The sequence below is a fragment of the Amaranthus tricolor genome, chromosome 3 (genome assembly GCF_026212465.1).
Source record: "Amaranthus tricolor cultivar Red isolate AtriRed21 chromosome 3, ASM2621246v1, whole genome shotgun sequence".
Taxonomy (NCBI): Eukaryota; Viridiplantae; Streptophyta; class Magnoliopsida; order Caryophyllales; family Amaranthaceae; genus Amaranthus; species Amaranthus tricolor.
Genome location: NC_080049.1, coordinates 893,000 through 911,327, shown reverse-complemented (window position 1 = coordinate 911,327; position 18,328 = coordinate 893,000). Strand labels below are relative to the sequence as shown.

Genomic DNA, 18,328 nt, shown 5'->3' with positions numbered 1-18,328 from the left:
AAACAAATCTACATATACACTATCATCAAATAACAACAAAATATGAACTATCAAAAAAAACTAAAAAATGTTAGAAAACTAACCGAAAATAGATAATGTAGGTTGAATAAATGTTGAAGGTTGAAGGTTGATGGTTGAAGATTGAAGGTTGAAGAAGATTAAAAGTTGAAGAATAAGTGCAAGAGATTGAAGATTGAAGGTGTAAGTGAAAAAATAAAGGTGAAAATGAAAGTGAAAGTGAAAAATTTATAAACCCAAGTTCCCTCCTTCCACGAATTTGAATTCTCACAGAATATTAATGGCAAAGGGATAAAGACGGAAAATTTATCATCTTAATGGCCAATTTGGGCAAGAATATAAATTATCTCTTATGTTTGGTCCTCTACAAACAGTTCCCAATTTCGCCTTCAATTTGTGATAACATCTTAACATTAACTGAGTTTGCACTGCGTCCACAAGAAGAAGAACCACACCTACTCATTTGCAGCTTCAACGAACTGAAAGAGTGGAGACAAAGAGAGAGAGAGAAACCAGAGACAGACATCGAATGAAGATTTTCAGGAAAAGTGAAGAGTTTATTAGGTTAAGATTTTAATTTCTTTTACTTTTTTAAATTACTAGGGTTAACCTATTACAGTAGGTAAGCATTACCTGGAAACTCTTTCTTTACGAAAATGAGCAAAAGGTTGGATTTTTAAAGAATAAATAAAACATTGGCCCTTTATTTGCAGATGGCCAAAAGGTTGGCTTTTTGGAAACAAATTTTCCTATCCTATATTCTCTAATATACTCAATTTATCTATAAATAAATGCTAATTAAAGATATTTTAATGGTAGAGATATTGGCAAAAATCAAATGCCATGTCTTTTTTATTTAGCCAATAAATGAGTTAGATTCCGCAAACTCTCTTTAGTTGTGACATTTAGAATTTTCCAAGTTTTTTAGTATAATGTATGATTATTATTTAATTTTGAACTAATTCAAATAACATAATAATTTAAATAAATATATTTTTTAAAAATATTTTTTTTTCTTACGTATAAATTTTTTTTTTTGAAATAATTATTTTCTTAAAATTTTATATTAATTTTGGTATAAAGAATTAATGTAATAAAATGTTTTAATACTTATCTTATTTAGTTTAAATTTATTGAGGAAAATAAATTTCCATGCAATCAATTATGGCCTTACTAAAAATACTTACCAATTATTTATTTATATAAATAATAATAATAAAATAATTGAAAAATCCATCTCATAAATTAATTAATTAATGATTCTCTATAATTTATGCATATCTTCTATTTTAGTAATTAAGTTATTTTAACAACAAAAAAAGTAATTAAGTTATTTTAAGAGAGAGGAATTAAGTTATAATATAGATAAATTTTTTATCTTAATTAAAAAAATTAAATAAATAATAATTTATTTATTTAACTAATAATAATAATATAATTGGAAAAACCATCTCATAAATTAATTAATTAATGATTCTCTATAATTTAGGAAAATATTCTATTTTAAGAATTAAGTTATTTTAAGAGAGGAATTAAGTGAATTACATGTAAGCAAATTAAGTCCACTAATATTATTACATTTGACAAATATTATTACATTTGACTGTTTGTCTTGAACTATGACATGTGTCATTTTCCAAGTCTTTTAGTAAATACTATGATTAGAGGTGTTCATTCGGGTGATAGGGTTGTATCGGACGGGTGTCATTCGGTTCAGTTGTATTTCGGATCGGTTATTTTTCGGATGCGTGTTACGGCGGGTCACGCTCGGGTCAGGTCGGTTAGTCACAGTTTGGTTGAAGATCAGTTATTTGAGCTATCGGGTTAGCATCGGTTCGGTGTCGGTTGAAGTTCGTGTCGAGTATTCAATCGGTCTCGGGCTGTCATCTGTTAATAATTGGTTCAGTTTTACCGGGTACAGATCGGGTTCGGGTATTATTTTCCAGTAGAATTCGGCTACAAATTACTACTACTAATTACTATAGATCGAGTCAATATCAGATTAAGTTGTTAGACATTTTTTAATTGATCATAAGATTCCCCTTAGTTAAGGCAAAATAGTTAAAATGCAAATTAGTTAGTGATTATTACTTTGTTATTTTTACTTGTTTGACTGTAAATTAAAATTAAAGATTTTTCATTTTTCATCTAATTTGATTAATAATAGTTAAATAAACATTAACCATTGATTATTAACTCTAAATATAGGAAACCATGTATGTATAAAATTTAATTTATTAAAATTTCTATTACTTATTAGATTAACTAATAAGATGATTGAATATCAGTCGATCATACCTCTATGTTAAAAATTGGTTCAAGTTTACAGCATTTCGATTAAAAGTTCGTTCGGGTTAAGTCGGTTTTAGCCTGATCAAGTTCGGTTTTGAGCATGATTCGAGTCAGGTATGACTCGGGTCGGTCACTATTAGGTTCGGGTAATCTTGGTTAACGGTTATATGTCGGTTATAAAAATCGGTCGCAGTTCGGGTTCGATTTTACGATTTTCGGTCGTAAATCGGTTCGGGCGCAACTTCGGTTCGGATAATGTCGGTTCGATAAACATAAAAAAGAAACATATTTTCAGGTCGGTTGACTTTCGGTTTCGGGTCGTGTCACTTTTGAACAGCTCTAACTATGTTTGAGTTAGATACGCATAGTATTGTCTTATTTAAACAATAAAAAAATTAACACTCTATCAATGATATTTTGGAAAAGTGAAACATGCGTTCATATTTCATTTTTCGCTAAGGGCCCCTAAAATATCCAAGACGGCCCTGTTACCCAATGTGGGATCATCCTTCATCTGAGAAACAACCAATGCAAAGAGCAAAGAGATAAACTGTGTAAGTAATTGCAATTAGTTAATAATTCAAATTAGCATAGTGGAACTCTCCATTAAACTTGTTATACGATAAATCAAGGATTAGAAGATTAACCAAGTTGCAGATAGAAGAGTTTTTAAAATTCGTGACATTGTATCCTGGAATGCATGACAAATATGAAAGAATTTAGAGAAAGTTGTAGCTTCATATAATAATGTATAAATACATCATAGTAAAAGAATATTCTACCAAGAAATTTAATCTTTTTTGAAAAGAAAAAAAAAATTGACCACATGACTTCTTAAAAAGTTAGAAATTTAATCTTTCTTTACTATTTATTTCTATTTTTATTTTATTTTATGGAATTTATGAGGAAATTATCTGTATATATTAAAACTAAGTATATTTTTATGCTTTATAGACATCTCATGAAATGAAATGTTTCTTTCTTAGATAGATTATCACATTCACCCATTTGGCACACATTTACATTTTTTTATAGAAAAGAAATGTTATTATCACAAATTATAATTATGAGTAAAATACAGTAAAAAGAAAAAGAAAATGCTACAAATTCAAGTAAAGCCCAAAAAGGCTCATTCCATCATACTCTACTTCTTGCTACAAATGAAATGTTTCTCAGATAGATGATCACTTTTAATTCTTTGCTCTTCTTGTTATACTTCTTCTACTGAAATGGTGGTCATGATAATCAAGTAAAGCCCATTCCATCTTGTTCAACAATTTAAAAAGCCAAAAAGGCTTCCCCACTGACAATATGTAGTACCCCCAAGCCAAACCAACTATTGTACCACTTCCAAATCCAATCACTACAACTTCCCACATCGATAATTCTGTTTTTTCTTCCACATTATTATTGTTCAAAGATTGCACAACAGTATTGTTTTTGCATTCATGTAATGGTGCTCCACACAATTCAAAATTGCCCACGTACGAATCAGATGAGAAGGTATTAAAATTATTACCATGGGGTATAGGCCCTTCCAGTTGATTATATGAAACATTAAAAACCCCGAGAAATGTTAAACTAACAAGTTCTTGAGGGATTTCACCGATAAGCCTATTTGATGATAGGTCTAAACCGTCCAACAATGATAAGTTCCCGATGAATGGAGGGATGTTTCCGGTAAGTAGGTTATGCGAGAGATTAAGATTTCGAAGTGCTCGCAACATCCCTATAGAATTTGGAATCTCTCCTTCAAAGTGATTATTAGACATATCAAATGTTGACATAGAAGTAATTATCTTCTTATAATCTTGTTGCTTCCCCTTTACTGTCATCTTGATGGAGTACATATAGATATAAACACTAGATTCATTTTCTAAGTAGCTTGGACTTCCTATAGTAGACATGTTGTTATCCATCATGGAACGAAATTGTTTAATGTACATGAATGGCAACTTACCACAGAAATTATTGTTTGAAAGGTCGAGAATTTGTAGATTTGAAAAAGGAGATGTTGTAATCTTTGATAAATTGTTGGTTATATCACCATGAAATTTATTAAAGGGTATGCTGAGAACCTCTAAAGACAGAAGGCTACCTAACCAATATGGGAATATATCTTTGAATTTGTTGTTCCTCAAATTTAGGACTTTCAGGTTTCTACATTTAGATAAAGACCTAGGTATAGCTCCTTCTAACTGATTGTCAGTGAAATCTACATATTCCAATGAATCACAAATAGAAAATAATGCTGATGGAATGATGCCCTTGAAATTATTTGATTGGAGATTCAATACAGCTAATTGAGTACTAGTATTGCCCAAGCAATGAGGAACTTCTCCATTAAACTTGTTATAAGATAAATCAAGGATGGAAAGATTAACCAAGTTGCAGATAGAAGAGTTTTTAAAATTCGTGACATTGTATCCTGGAATGCATGACAAATATGAAAGAATTTAGAGAAAGTTGTAGCTTCATATAATAATGTATAAATATATCATAGTAAAAGAATATTCTACCAAGAAATTTAATCTTTTTTGAAAAGAAAAAAAAATAAATTTGACCACATGACTTCTTAAAAAAGTTAGAAATTAGTTTACAGTGAATATTGCTTTCTATGAAAGGTTACAAAAAATATTTGACTTGGATGAATATTGGAAACATTTGAATTAAGATTTGAAATTTTTGATTTTATTCATTAAAAAAATATTCTGATTTACCACCCTATTTATTATTCCCTCCGATTTCATATGTTATTCTCAAATAAATTTACGAATTTTAGAATATTTATGTGGGATGTTGATTGATTCCTCTCAATATATTATTTCTAAATATCAAAAATCAAAGAAATACATTAAAGATAATTCGATAGAACTTGTTTCATATATTTTTATTGGTAACATTAATCAATGTTATATTAAAAAAAAAAAGCAAAGATGAAAAACCTTAATAATACAAGAAATATATTTTTATTAGTGACAAGCGAATTCAAAAAAAAATAATAATTTAACAGTTGGAAGTCTCAATGTATGCAATGGCGAACTATTTTGAAAGACGCAATTTAAATAGGCATTGCTAAAGATTAGTGTACCTGTAATCTGTGGTGTGAGTTTTCCACTAAAGTTATTGTTGGCAACCAACAAACAATAAAGACTCGTAAGCTTTCCAATGTTGACAGGTAACTGACCCGTGAGTTGATTATATGATAAATCCAAAATACTCAAATTTGTAAGAAGAGAAAAAGAATTTGGTATCTCACCATGTAAAAGGTTATTTGATAAAACCAAATATCACAAATTTGTAAGAAGAGAAAAAGAATTTGGTATCTCACCATGTAATTGATTATTTGATAAATACAAACGACTCAAATTTGTAAGAAGAGAAAAAGAATTTGGTATCTCACCATGTAATTGATTATTTGATAAATACAAATTTCTCAAATTTGTAAGAAGAGAAAAAGAATTTGGTATCTCACCATGTAATTGATTATTTGATAAATACAAATAACTCAAATTTGTAAGAAGACAAAAAGAATTTGGTATCTCACCATGTAATTGATTATTTGATAATTCCAATGCAATCAAATTTGTAAGAAGAAAAAAAGAATTTGGTATCTCACCATGTAATTGATTATTTGATAAAATCAAATAAATTAAATTTGTAAGAAGAGAAAAAGAATTTGGTATCTCACCATGTAATTGATTATTTGATAAATCCAATTGATTCAAATTTGTAAGAAGAGAAAAAGAATTTGGTATCTCACCATGTAATTGATTATTTGATAAATCCAAATATCTCAAATTTGTAAGAAGAGAAAAAGAATTTGGTATCTCACCATGTAATTGATTATTTGATAAATACAAAGATCTCAAATTTGTAAGAAGAGAAAAAGAATTTGGTATCTCACCATGTAATTGATTATCTAATAAAAATAAATAACTCAAATTTGTAAGAAGAGAAAAAGAATTTGGTATCTCGCCATGTAATTGATTATTTGATAAATGCAAATATATCAAATTTGTAAGAAGAGAAAAATAATTTGGTATCTCACCATGTAATTGATTATTTGATAAAATCAAATAACTCAAATTTGTAAGAAGAGAAAAAGAATTTGGTATCTGACCATGTAGTTTATTCACAGATAAATCCAAATAAATCAAATTGGTAAGAAGAGAAAAAGAATTTGGTATCTCACCATATAAAAAGTTATATGATAAATCTAAAGTTTTCAACCTCTTTAAGAATCCTAATTCATAAGGAAGTAATCCCGAAAGATTGTTGCTAGAAAGATACAAAACTTGAAGCTTTTGAAATTTACTAAACTCTGGCGATATTGTACCAGAAAACTCGTTCCAACTAAGGGAAAGGCACCGAAGCTCCGACATATTAACAAATAAAGGGAGTGGGCCACTAAAGTCGTTCCCACTAAGGTCGAGATAGTGGAGTTTTGTAAGGAGAGGAAGAGAAGACGGGACATGCCCATAAAAATAGTTATCATGGAGAGATAGGTTTTGCAGGTTTGTAAGAAAACCGATTTGAGGAGAGAGAGTACCATTGAGATCTAAGCTGGAGATGTCCAGGGAAATGACAGTGGGAGAGTGAGAAGACGAAGAGCAAGTGATGAACGACCAATTGCAATGGTGAGTAGTGTTTTTCCAAGATGATAGACTTTTATAAGGATCATCTTTAATGGCAGATTTAATAGCTAATAATGCTTCTTGTTCTGATAATATTCCACCATTGATGAAGCTAATATTCAGACAGTGAATAAACAAGAAGAAAACAAGAATACTAGAATTGAGATACATGATGAGAGGAAAATGAAAGACTATTTATAATGTGTTAAAATAATCTTTAAAAATCTAGAATTTTAATTAATTATAAAAAAATATCTAAATTAAAGAATTAAAAAATTAAAATCGTGTTGAATGGTTGTGGCTGGAACCAATGTGTAGCTAAAGTTTTCTAACGTGGATGATGATCCATTAAAGTTGTTTGAAATTTTAGTAATATGGTTGACTTAGGTTTTAGTTGACTTGTAAATCAAAGCTTTAAATATTTTGGTAAAGTGTATTTATTTTGATAATTTTTATGGAGTGAATAAATAATTTAAATATTAAAAAATAAATTGAGGGCTAGCTGGATAATGAATTATATTTAACTGAAAATTTGTCAGTAGGCCTAACATTGCAAAGTCGACATATTTTAATAGGTTTAGTTTTTTTGTCACTACACACCTTTTTTAGGGGTGAGAGCCGTAGGTAAGCGGTACGTCATATAATTTGTTTTTATAAAAGTCTCAAATTCTCTATGTAAACAACTATATAGTTGTAGTTTTACAATATTACAATTTTCATTTTTGAAACTTAATCCCTATAAATCTTGATTAACATTTCTAAACCTTCGTTCCCCAAACTCCAAATTAGTGTTTAAATAACAATATTTCAATCTAAAACTGATTAAAATATTATATCAAAGGGATCCATAATATGAACCCTTTGTTTCTGAAGCAATAAACTAATATTTTGCGTTTTCATTTTCATTCCTGCATCGCATTATATTTCCAATCTGCTAACATTGAACTGGACCCACTACAATATATTTAACTTTTCGCGATATTAGATTTAATGGTATTAAAACAATACCACTAATTTATATTTTAGTGTTACAATTATTTGGTTTTATTTTAAGTTCCACAATAAAGTGATTTAACGATACTTTATTTGGTTTTTAGTGGTAAATGTAATTGTTATTATAGTCTATAGTGACATCTATGAGAAACGTCACTAGATACTATGTCGCAAAAAGGTTTAATGTGATTTTTTATTATGCTTCTAAAGGGTCTATTAAATGTCACTAAATCATCTATATATACTATTAGAAATTTGAATAATTTAGGACATTAGTGCATTTTTTATTTTAATCAATTTTTTTTTTTACTTGGCCATGCTTCATTTCTACGAGTCTAATATACATTTGGTCATCATAAATACTCTTATATACCTCTCATAACAAGGATATAACTTAAATTGGAGAAAAACAAAATAAAGTACAGTGAAAAAAAAACCGCTACAAATTCAAGTAAAGCCCAAAAAGGCCCATTCCATCATACTCTACTTCTTGCTACAAATGAAATGTTTCTCAGATAGATGATCACTTTTAGTTCTTTGTTCTTCTTGTTCTACTTCTTCTACAGAAATGGTGGTTATGAAAATCAAGTAAAGCTCATTCCATCTTGTTCAACAATTTAAAAAGCCAAAAAGGCTTCCCCACTGACAATGTATAGTACCCCCAAGCCAAACCAACTATTGTACCACTTCCAAATCCAATCACTACAACTTTCCACATCGATAATTTTGTTTTTTCTTCCACATTATCATTGTTCAAAGTTTGCACAACAATATTGTTTTTGCATTCAAGTAATGGCGCTCCACACAATTCAAGATTTCCCTCGTATGAATCAGATGAGAAGGTATTAAAATTGTTACCATGGGGTATAGGCCCTTCCAGTTGATTATATGAAACATTAAAATCCTCGAGAAATGTTAAACTAACAAGTTCTTGAGGGATTTCACCGAAAAGCCTATTTGATGATAGGTCTAAACCTTCCAACGATGATAAGTTCCCGAAGGATGGAGGGATGTTTCCGGTAAGGAGGTTATGCGAGAGATTAAGATTTCGAAGTGCTCGCAACATCCCTATAGAATTTGGAATCTCTCCTTCAAAGTGATTATTAGACATATCAAATGTTGACATAGAAGTAATTATCTTCTTATAATCCAGTTGCTTCCCCTTTACTATCATCGTGATGGAGTACATATAATTACCAAATTCATTTTCTAAGTAGCTTGGACTTCCTATAGTAGATATGTTGATATCCATCATGGAACGAAATTGTTTGATGTACATGAATGGCAACTTACCACAGAAATTATTGTTTGAAAGGTCGAGAATTTGTAGATTTGAAAAAGAAAATGTTGCAATCTTTGATAAATTGTTGGTTATATCACCATGAAATTTATTAAAGGGTAGGCTGAGAACCTCTAAAGATGGAAGGCTACCTAACCAATAGGGGAATACATCTTTGAATTTGTTGTTCCTCAAATATAGGACTTTCAGGTTTCTACATTTAGATAAAGACCTAGGTATAGCTCCTTCTAACTGATTGTCAGTGAAATCTACATATTCCAATGAATCACAAGTAGAAAATGTTGATGGAATGATGCCCTTGAAATTATTTGATTGGAGATTCAATACAACTAATTCAGTACTAGTATTGCCCAAGCAATGAGGAACTTCTCCATTAAACTTGTTATAAGATAAATCAAGGATTTGAAGATTAACCAAGTTGCAGATAGAAGAGTTTTTAAAATTCGTGACATTGTATCCTGGAATGCATGACAAATATGAAAGAATTTAGAGAAAGTTGTAGCTTCATATAATAATGTATAAATACATCATAGTAAAAGAATATTCTACCAAGAAATTTAATCTTTTTTGAAAAGAAAAAAAAATTAAATTTGACCACATGACTTCTTAAAAAAGTTAGAAATTAGTTTAAAGTACATGTAATCATGTTTGGATAATTCCACTCAACATTATGGAATATCTTGTTTTAAGAAATAAAACGATAACTATAAACTTAGTGTACCTGTAATCACGTTAGGATAATTCCACTCAGTAAACTGTGCTGTGATGCTTCCAATGTTGGCATATTAGATGTGAGATAATTGATATATATATTTTTTTATAATCTTTATTAATGTATACAAAATACAAATATCAAAAATCAAAGAAATACATTAAAGATAATTCGATAGAACTTGTTTCATATATTTTTATTGGTTACATTAATCAATGTTATAAAAAAAAAAAGCAAATTTGAAAAACCTTAATAATAAAAGAAATATATTTTTATTAGTGACAAGCGAATTCAAAAAAGAAAATAATAATTTAACAGTTGGATGTTTCAATGTATGCAATGGCGAACTATTTTGGAAGATGCAATTTGATAGACATTGCTAAAGATTAGTGTACCTGTAATATGTGGTGTGATTTTTCCAATCAAGTTATTGTTGGCAACCGAAAAATAACTAAGAAACGTAAGCTTTCCAATGTTGACAGGTAACTGGCCCGTGAGTTTATTATCTGTCAAATTTAGAAAATATAGTAACTTACAACTCCCTAAACTCTCAGGGATTGGACCACTAAGCTTATTTGAAGAAACATCTAGGTAACTCAATAACCCATTCGTCCCCAACTTATCTGGAATACTTCCTGTAAAGTTATTTCCCCAAATATGAAGTTCTTCTAACTTAGATAAATATCCAATAAACTCTGGTATGAAACCTTGTAAGTTGTTTTGACAAAGAATTAAGTACGTCAAGTTTATAAGAAGAGAAAAACAAGTTGGTATCTCACCATGTAATTGATTATTTGATAAATCCAAATGAATCAAATTTGTAAGAAGAGAAAAAAATTTTGGTATCTCACCAGGTAATGGATTATTTGATAAATCCAAATAAATCAAATTTGTAAGAAGAGAAAAAGAATTTGGTATCTCACCATGTAATTGATTAGAAGCTAAATCCAAATAAATCAAATTTGTAAGAAGAGAAAAAGAATTTGGTATCTCACCATGTAATTGATTAAAAGCTAAATCCAAATGAATTAAATTTGTAAGAAGAGAAAAAGAATTTGGTATCTCACCATGTAATTGATTAATTGATAAATCCAAATGAATCAAATTTGTAAGAAGAGAAAAAGAATTTGGTATCTCACCATGTAATTGATTATCTGATAAATCCAAATGAATCAAATTTGTAAGAAGAGAAAAAGAATTTGGTATCTCACCATGTAATTGATTATTTGATAAATCCAAATGAATCAAATTTATAAGAAGAGAAAAAGAATTTGGTATCTCACCATGTAATTGATTGTCTGATAAATCCAAATGAATCAAATTTGTAAGAAGAGAAAAAGAATTTGGTATCTCACCAGGTAATTGATTATTTGATAAATCCAAATGAATCAAATTTGTAAGAAGAGAAAAAGAATTTGGTATCTCACCATGTAATTGATTGTCTGATAAATCCAAATGAATCAAATTTGTAAAAAGAGATAAAAAATTTGGTATCTCACCATATAATTGATTACCTGATAAAGCTAAATAAATCAAACTTGTAAGAAGAGAAAAAGAATTTGGAATCTCACCATGTATTTGAATATTTGATAAATCCAAATGATTCAAATTTGTAAGAAGAGAAAAAGAATTTAGTATCTCACCATGTAATAAAAGATTATCTGATAAATTCAAATAAATTAAATTTGTAGGAAGAGAAAAAGAATTTGGTATCTCACCATCTAATTGATTAATTGATAAATCCAAATGAATCAAATTTGTAAGAAGAGAAAAAGAATTTGGTATCTCACCTTGTAAAAGGTTATTTGATAAATCTAAAGTTTTCAACCTCTTTAAGAATCCTAATTCATAAGGAAGTAATCCCCAAAGAATGTTGCTAGAAAGATCCAAAACTTGAAGCTTTTGAAGTTTACTAAACTCTGGCGATATTGAACCAAAAAAGTGGTTCCCACCAAGGTAAAGGCACCGAAGCTCCAACATATTAACAAATAAATGGAGTCGGCCACTAAATTGGTTAAATTGTAGGTCGAGATATTGGAGTTTTGTAAGGAGAGGAAGAGAAGACGGGACATGCCCATAAAAATCGTTAAAAAGGAGAGATAGGTTTTGCAGGTTTGTAAGAAAACCGATTTGAGGAGAGAGAGTACCATTGAGTTTTAAGTTGGAGAAGTCTAGGGAAATGACAGTGGGAGAGTGAGAAGACGAAGAGCAAGTGACGAACGACCAATTGCAATGGTGAGTAGTGTTTTTCCAAGATGATAGACTTTTATGAGGATCATCTTTAATGGCAGATTTAATAGCTAATAATGCTTCTTGTTCTGATAATATTCCGCCATTGATGAAGCTAATATTCAGAGAGTGAATAAACAAGAAGAAAACAAGAATTCGCATTTTGTTATTTTTTGTTTCTTTTACTTTGATGGGTAGAATACTGGAATTGAGATACATGATGAGAGGAAAATCAATCACTATTTATAATGTGTTAAAATGTAAGACTATTTATGATGAGATACATGGTGATATTGTACCAGAAAAGTCGTTCCAACCAAGGGAAAGACACCGAAGCAACTAAGGATACTACTTTAATGTATCCTTAAATATGTATTGAACTTAATTGTTTTTAATCAAAATGTATTATATTATACTGATTTTTCCTTATCAATGAAATTTATTCTTATTGATTTGGTATTCTTTTTCTTATTCAAAATTACTAATTTTGATTGAATTAAAACTTTTTTTAACTCAAAATAAAATTAACTTATAACAACTTATTTTTACGACATAAGTTGATTTTTACTGATTTAAACTAAATTTTATCAAACTTTAATTATTTTTATTAAATAATATGAATTTAAGATGAATCTCATAAGTTCTTGATAAAAAAAATAAATATCAAGAATTAAGCTTGATTAAGTGGGAATGATGATCTCTTCAAAAAAAACTGAGAATGATGATCAAAGAACGAAGTCATAATTGGAAGACGTTTGATAAATCTATTTTCATGTTTTATTCAGTGGTAATGAAAATTAATGAAAAACAGATTTTGATCATATAAGAACCTTCCATTTTTATTTTCGTATTGTAGCAAAATTAAATGGATAAAAGAGTATATTTGTACTCTAAGAATCCTCCCCAAAGATTTTTTTGGCAAGATACATAAATGTTATTTTGCACTAACATATAATTCGAATCCCTCAAGTGATAATGAATGAAAATAATTTTTTGGCAAGATAAATGAAAATTTATTTTGCACACATATATATATATATATATATATATATATATATATATATATATATATATATATATATATATATATATATATATATATATATATATATATATATATATATATATATATATATATATATATATATATATATATATATACCACATACCAAGTGCATCTGTTTCTTTTTAATTCAGAGAGAAAAAATAGGGAAGTAATGATGTTTAATTCAAGTCATATGGCATAAAATTATTGGAATAAATTAAAATAGAAAATGAGTCATATCCCAAAAGTTTTCTAAATGTGGGATGCTCCTTTCGACTTCTACAAGTAAAGTTTTCAAACGTGGATGTTGCTCCAATAAAATTGTGGAAAATTTTTAGTGGACTTGTAATATGAAGCTTAAAATCTTTTGGGTAATTTTAATAAATTTGTGGGGTGAATACTGTTGAGAAAAGTGGCGATATAATACACACATTTTCTCCCTTTGTGTTGTTAGATGAGCAAAAATAACCAATCCAATCAAACAAATAATAATAATAATAATAATCCCACAATCATGCGCAATAAAGTAAAAATGCAGAAAGTAAAGCACACACGATATTTACGTGGAAAACCCAATGCGGGAAAAACCACGGGACCGTAAGTGGTACCACACTCTTCCACTAATAACCAATAAAATTAATGGGTACAACCAAAATCCTCTCTAGACAATACTAGAGGTAATACAAACACCAAACAACCCTAAAACATCACTCAAAAGTGGTAAAATAGCAATTAGGGTAAAATTAGGGCAAAATACAAATTATCCACTTACAATGCACAAAACGACAATCCAACCGTTGAATATGTAGGTTGGGTAGACAGAAACACCGTGTCAAAATTTAACGAAAAACGGAGCACGAATGGCCTTCGATCGGATCGCCGAAAAAAAATCACGTGTCGCACCTTTTTCTTCTCCTCAGTTTCTGATTTTTGTGCGTGAATGTGTTTTTAATTGCAATCAACTATGCTGCTTCCCTAATCTTGGTTTTTATAGTTTTTCACTTTTTTTTTTTTAATTAACAAATAATATTATTATTATTAGTCCATTATTATTAAGCCCATAATTAAAATATTAATTGGGCCTTCCTCCAAGTGGGAGGGAATAACCCAACAAATCTCCCCCTCACTCCAACTTGGGGGGTATGACAAGTCCCGCTTTCAAACGGCACACCTCTAACTTGTCTCTTGGAAGGATCTTCGTCAACATATCCGATCCATTTTCATGAGTACTGATCTTCACAAGCTCAAATATTTTTTCTTCTATCTGATCTCGAATCCAATGATACCTCCTTCGTATATGTTTCGTTCGACCATGATAGGTAGCATTCTTAGCTAGGTGAATGGCACTCTGACAATCACAATGTAACAAATAATCGTCTTGCTCCAAACCCAACTCCTCAAGGAAGTCCCTCATCCACACTAACTCTTTACCAGCTTCAACAGCTGCCACATACTCTGACTCAGTAGTCGATAGAGCAACACATTTTTGCAATTTAGATTGCCAAGAAACAGCTCCCCCTGCAAACGTCATCATGTAACCAGAAGTAGACTTACTAGAATCAATATCACCTGACATATCAGCATCTGTGTACCCATCTAACACAGGTTCGCCAAGACCAAAACATAAACTAACTCTAGAAGTACCCCTGAGATACCTTAGAATCCACTTAACTGCTGCCCAATGCTCCTTTCCAAGATTAGACATAAACCTGCTAACTACCCCAACAACATGAGCTATATCAGGCCTAGTACATACCATAGTATACATCAAACTACCTACAGCGGATGAATAAGGCACATTTTTCATCTTCTTCTTATCTTCATCTGTTGTAGGACATTGTTTGGAACTCAATTTCATATGCACTGGCAGTGGAGAACACACAGGCTTAGCATTGTTCATATTGAACCTTTTCAGCACCTTTTCAATGTATTTCTCTTGTGATATCCACAATTTCTTATTTTTCCTATCACGAGAAATACGCATGCCTAAAATTTGTTTTGCAGGACCAAGGTCCTTCATAGCAAAGGACTTGCTCAAACTAGCCTTTAAGTCAACAATCTTATTGGAATCACGACCAACAATCAACATATCATCAACATATAACAAGAGAATGAGAAAGTCACCTTCAGCAAAATTCTTCACAAACACACAATGATCAGCATATGTCTTGTGGAAGTCATTATCAACCATGAATGACTCAAATTTCTTGTACCATTGCCGAGGCGCTTGCTTAAGACCATACAAACTCTTCTTTAAGCGACACACAAGTTTCTCCTTTCCCTTGACCTCGAAGCCTTCAGGTTGCTCCATGTAAATTTCCTCCTTTAGGTCACCATGGAGGAAAGCAGTCTTCACATCAAGTTGCTCAATCTCCAAATTCATGCTAGCAGCCAAACTAAGTACAACTCTGATTGAAGACATCTTCACCACTGGAGAGAAAATTTCATCAAAATCAATCCTCTTCTTCTGTTCATAGCCTCGCACAACAATCCTAGCCTTGAACCTAGGTGGTTGACCATCTTCTCCGTGCTTCAACTTAAACACCCATTTATTCTTGAGTGCTCGTTTGCCGTTAGGCAACTTTACCAGATCATAAATGTGATTCTCATGCAAGGAATTCATCTCATCTTGCATGGCATTATACCACTCCTTACTTTTCTCATGTAACATAGCCTCCTGAAAGTCTTCTGGCTCTCCCCCATCAGTTAATAACACATACTCTGTAGTAGGATACCTCATAGAAGGACGTGGTCCTCTAGTAGATCTTCTCACATCATCAGGCTGTGGTTGCGGTTCAACAACTGGAGGCTCAACTTCAGGTTGATCATCATGACCATCATCACCAATATTGTCATCATCATCCTGAATATCTCCCCCTTCAACTCTAGGAGTCATTTGCGGTAAGATTGGATCAAAATTGATTGGAGTATGAGAGGATGTTAGTTGCTTTGGCTTTTCAATATCTTCAATAGTCTGATCTTCAAAGAACACAACATCTCTACTTCTGAGAACTTTCCTATTTACTGGATCCCATAACTTGTACCCAAGAGCATCTTCAGAGTACCCTAAAAATATACACTGCTTTGTCTTCTTATCTAACTTGGATCTCTCATCTCTAGGAATGTGAACAAAAGCACGACATCCAAATACCCTCAAGTGCTTGTAGAAGACATCTTTACCGGTCCAAACTTTCTGAGGAACATCACCATCAAGAGGATTTGAAGGTGAAAGGTTAATCAAGTACACAGCTGTAACCAATGCCTCTGCCCAGAAAGACTTGGACAACTTTGCATGAGAGAGCATACATCGGATTCTTTCTTCAATTGTTCTGTTCATCCTCTCTGCAACTCCGTTCAATTGAGGTGTCTTTGGAACTGTTTTCTCAAGCTTGATGCCTTGACCCTTGCAGTAGCTTTCAAATGGGCCTCTGTACTCACCACCATTATCAGCTCTCACGACCTTGAGCTTTCTACCAGTTTCTCGCTCAACTCTAGCCTGAAACTCCTTGAAGGCAGAAAGTACCTGATCCTTGGTTTTCAGCACAGTAACCCACACTGAGACATCAGGGAGATATTGCTTCTTAGAGAGCATCTGCATACCTTTCTCACTCATATGGCCAAGTCTATTATGCCATAACTCACTAGAATATTCATCTGCAACATTTACCTCACCCGCGCAAACCTTCGCTTGCATCATATAAAGAGAACCTTGCTTCTTACCTCGGGCTGCTATAAGATTCCCCTTGCAGAGCTTCCACTTACCATCATTGAAGTGGCTGAAGTAACCCTCTTCATCAAGTCTACCTATAGAAATGAGATTCAATCTGATATCAGGAACGTGTCTAACATTTCTCAAAATCAGCTTACAACTGGTGGAACTCTCCAAGTAAATAGTGCCTTTGCCGACAACCCTGGATGACCCATCATTCCCCATTCTAACACTACCAAAATCACCACTAGTGTAGGACGAGAAATAGTCTTGATGCGAAGTAAGATGATACGAAGCACCCGAATCAATCACCCAATTGCAGTCATCACCAGCTACATTCAAACACTCTTTATCACCAATGAAGAGCAAATCATCATCACTGATTGCTAGAGCTGTAGTATTTTTCTCTTCAGACTTCGACTCAGATGAATCACCCTTTCTATCTTTTGACTTGTCTCTTTTCATCTTTCTGCAGAACCTCTTAATATGTCCCGGCTTGTCGCAGTAATGACAAATAATTCTACTTTTCGATTTAGACTTGTCTCTGGAATTGTCTCTACCTCGAGAAGCTCGACTTTTGCTTCTTCCCCTATTAGACTCTTGTGCAACATAATGAGCTTCAGAATGATTGGAGGAACCCATCTCCTTTCTCTTAGTCTCTTCATTCAGCAGACTAGCTTTGACACTCTCCATTGTCAACTTACCATCAGGAGCAGAATTGCTAAGTGATACAAATAGTGTGTCCCAACTATCTGGCAATGAGGAAAGTAGTAATAGTGCCTGCAACTCATCATCTAAGGACATTTTCACTGCAGACAATTGATTAATCAAACCTTGAAAATCATTCAAATGTACTACCATGCTATTACCATCGTGAAATTCTAAATTTACCAATTTTCTCATCAATGACGCTTTACTTAAGGCGTTCTTCCTCTCATACATAGCCTCAAGTTTCATCCACAATTCATAAGCATTCGTGTCATTGGAAATATGTTGGAGCACACTAACATCAACAAATTGTCTAATGGTTCCTACCGCTTTCCAATTCAAAATTTTCCATTTACTTTCATCTTGACCAGTGGGCATAGACTCATTTAAGATTGGTTCATACAAATCTTTCACATAAAGAATATCTTCCACCTTAGTTTTCCACACAGCGTAGTTGGTAGAGTCCAAATAAATCATACCGTGCATACCAGATTTATCATCCATCATAAAACAACACAAGAATATCACCCAAGAAAATATAAACCAAGCTCTTGATACCACTATGTTGAGAAAAGTGGCGATATAATACACACACTTTCTCCCTTTGTGTTGTTAGATGAGCAAAAATAACCAATCCAATCAAACAAATAATAATAATAATAATCCCACAATCATGCGCAATAAA

At 31.4% G+C, this 18,328-nt stretch overlaps 3 protein-coding genes across 3 annotated transcripts; all 3 read right to left on the bottom strand.

The window, feature by feature from the left end:
* Nucleotides 1-2,755: 2,755 nt before the first annotated feature.
* LOC130807662 (receptor like protein 23-like) lies at nt 2,756-5,213 on the bottom strand. Its single transcript, XM_057672964.1, has 4 exons — nt 5,186-5,213; nt 3,527-4,738; nt 2,958-3,001; nt 2,756-2,860 (listed from the first exon to the last, which is right to left on the bottom strand). The coding sequence occupies exons 1-4, from the start codon at nt 5,211-5,213 to the stop codon at nt 2,756-2,758; spliced, it is 1,389 nt and encodes a 462-aa protein (XP_057528947.1).
* Nucleotides 3,310-8,096, bottom strand: LOC130807964 (leucine-rich repeat receptor-like serine/threonine-protein kinase SKM1). Its single transcript, XM_057673380.1, has 2 exons — nt 5,402-8,096; nt 3,310-4,738 (listed from the first exon to the last, which is right to left on the bottom strand). The coding sequence occupies exon 1, from the start codon at nt 7,116-7,118 to the stop codon at nt 5,601-5,603; it is 1,518 nt and encodes a 505-aa protein (XP_057529363.1). The 5' UTR covers nt 7,119-8,096; the 3' UTR covers nt 3,310-4,738; nt 5,402-5,600.
* A 106-nt stretch (nt 8,097-8,202) lies between these two features.
* On the bottom strand, nt 8,203-12,400 carry LOC130807661 (receptor-like protein 52). Its single transcript, XM_057672963.1, has 4 exons — nt 11,743-12,400; nt 11,467-11,518; nt 10,348-11,351; nt 8,203-9,698 (listed from the first exon to the last, which is right to left on the bottom strand). Exons 1-4 carry the CDS (start codon nt 12,398-12,400, stop codon nt 8,536-8,538), a joined length of 2,877 nt encoding a protein of 958 aa, XP_057528946.1. The 3' UTR covers nt 8,203-8,535.
* Nucleotides 12,401-18,328: the final 5,928 nt, after the last annotated feature.

Coding starts and splice junctions, on each gene's coding strand:
- LOC130807964 (XM_057673380.1), bottom strand. CDS start 7,118: ATGTATCTCAATTCTAGTATTCTTGTTTTCTTCTTGTTTATTCACTGT.
- LOC130807661 (XM_057672963.1), bottom strand. CDS start 12,400: ATGTATCTCAATTCCAGTATTCTACCCATCAAAGTAAAAGAAACAAAA. Junction 11,352..11,466: donor GATTTATTTAGCTTTATCAG/GTAATCAATTAT, acceptor TTTTTCTCTTCT/TACAAATTTGATTCATTTGG. Junction 9,699..10,347: donor AATCACACCACATATTACAG/GTACACTAATCT, acceptor CATGCATTCCAG/GATACAATGTCACGAATTTT.
- LOC130807662 (XM_057672964.1), bottom strand. CDS start 5,213: ATGTTACCAATAAAAATATATGAAACAA. Junction 4,739..5,185: donor AATAAAAATATATGAAACAA/GTTCTATCGAAT, acceptor CATGCATTCCAG/GATACAATGTCACGAATTTT. Junction 2,861..2,957: donor ACTCTTCTATCTGCAACTTG/GTTAATCTTCTA, acceptor TTACTTACACAG/TTTATCTCTTTGCTCTTTGC.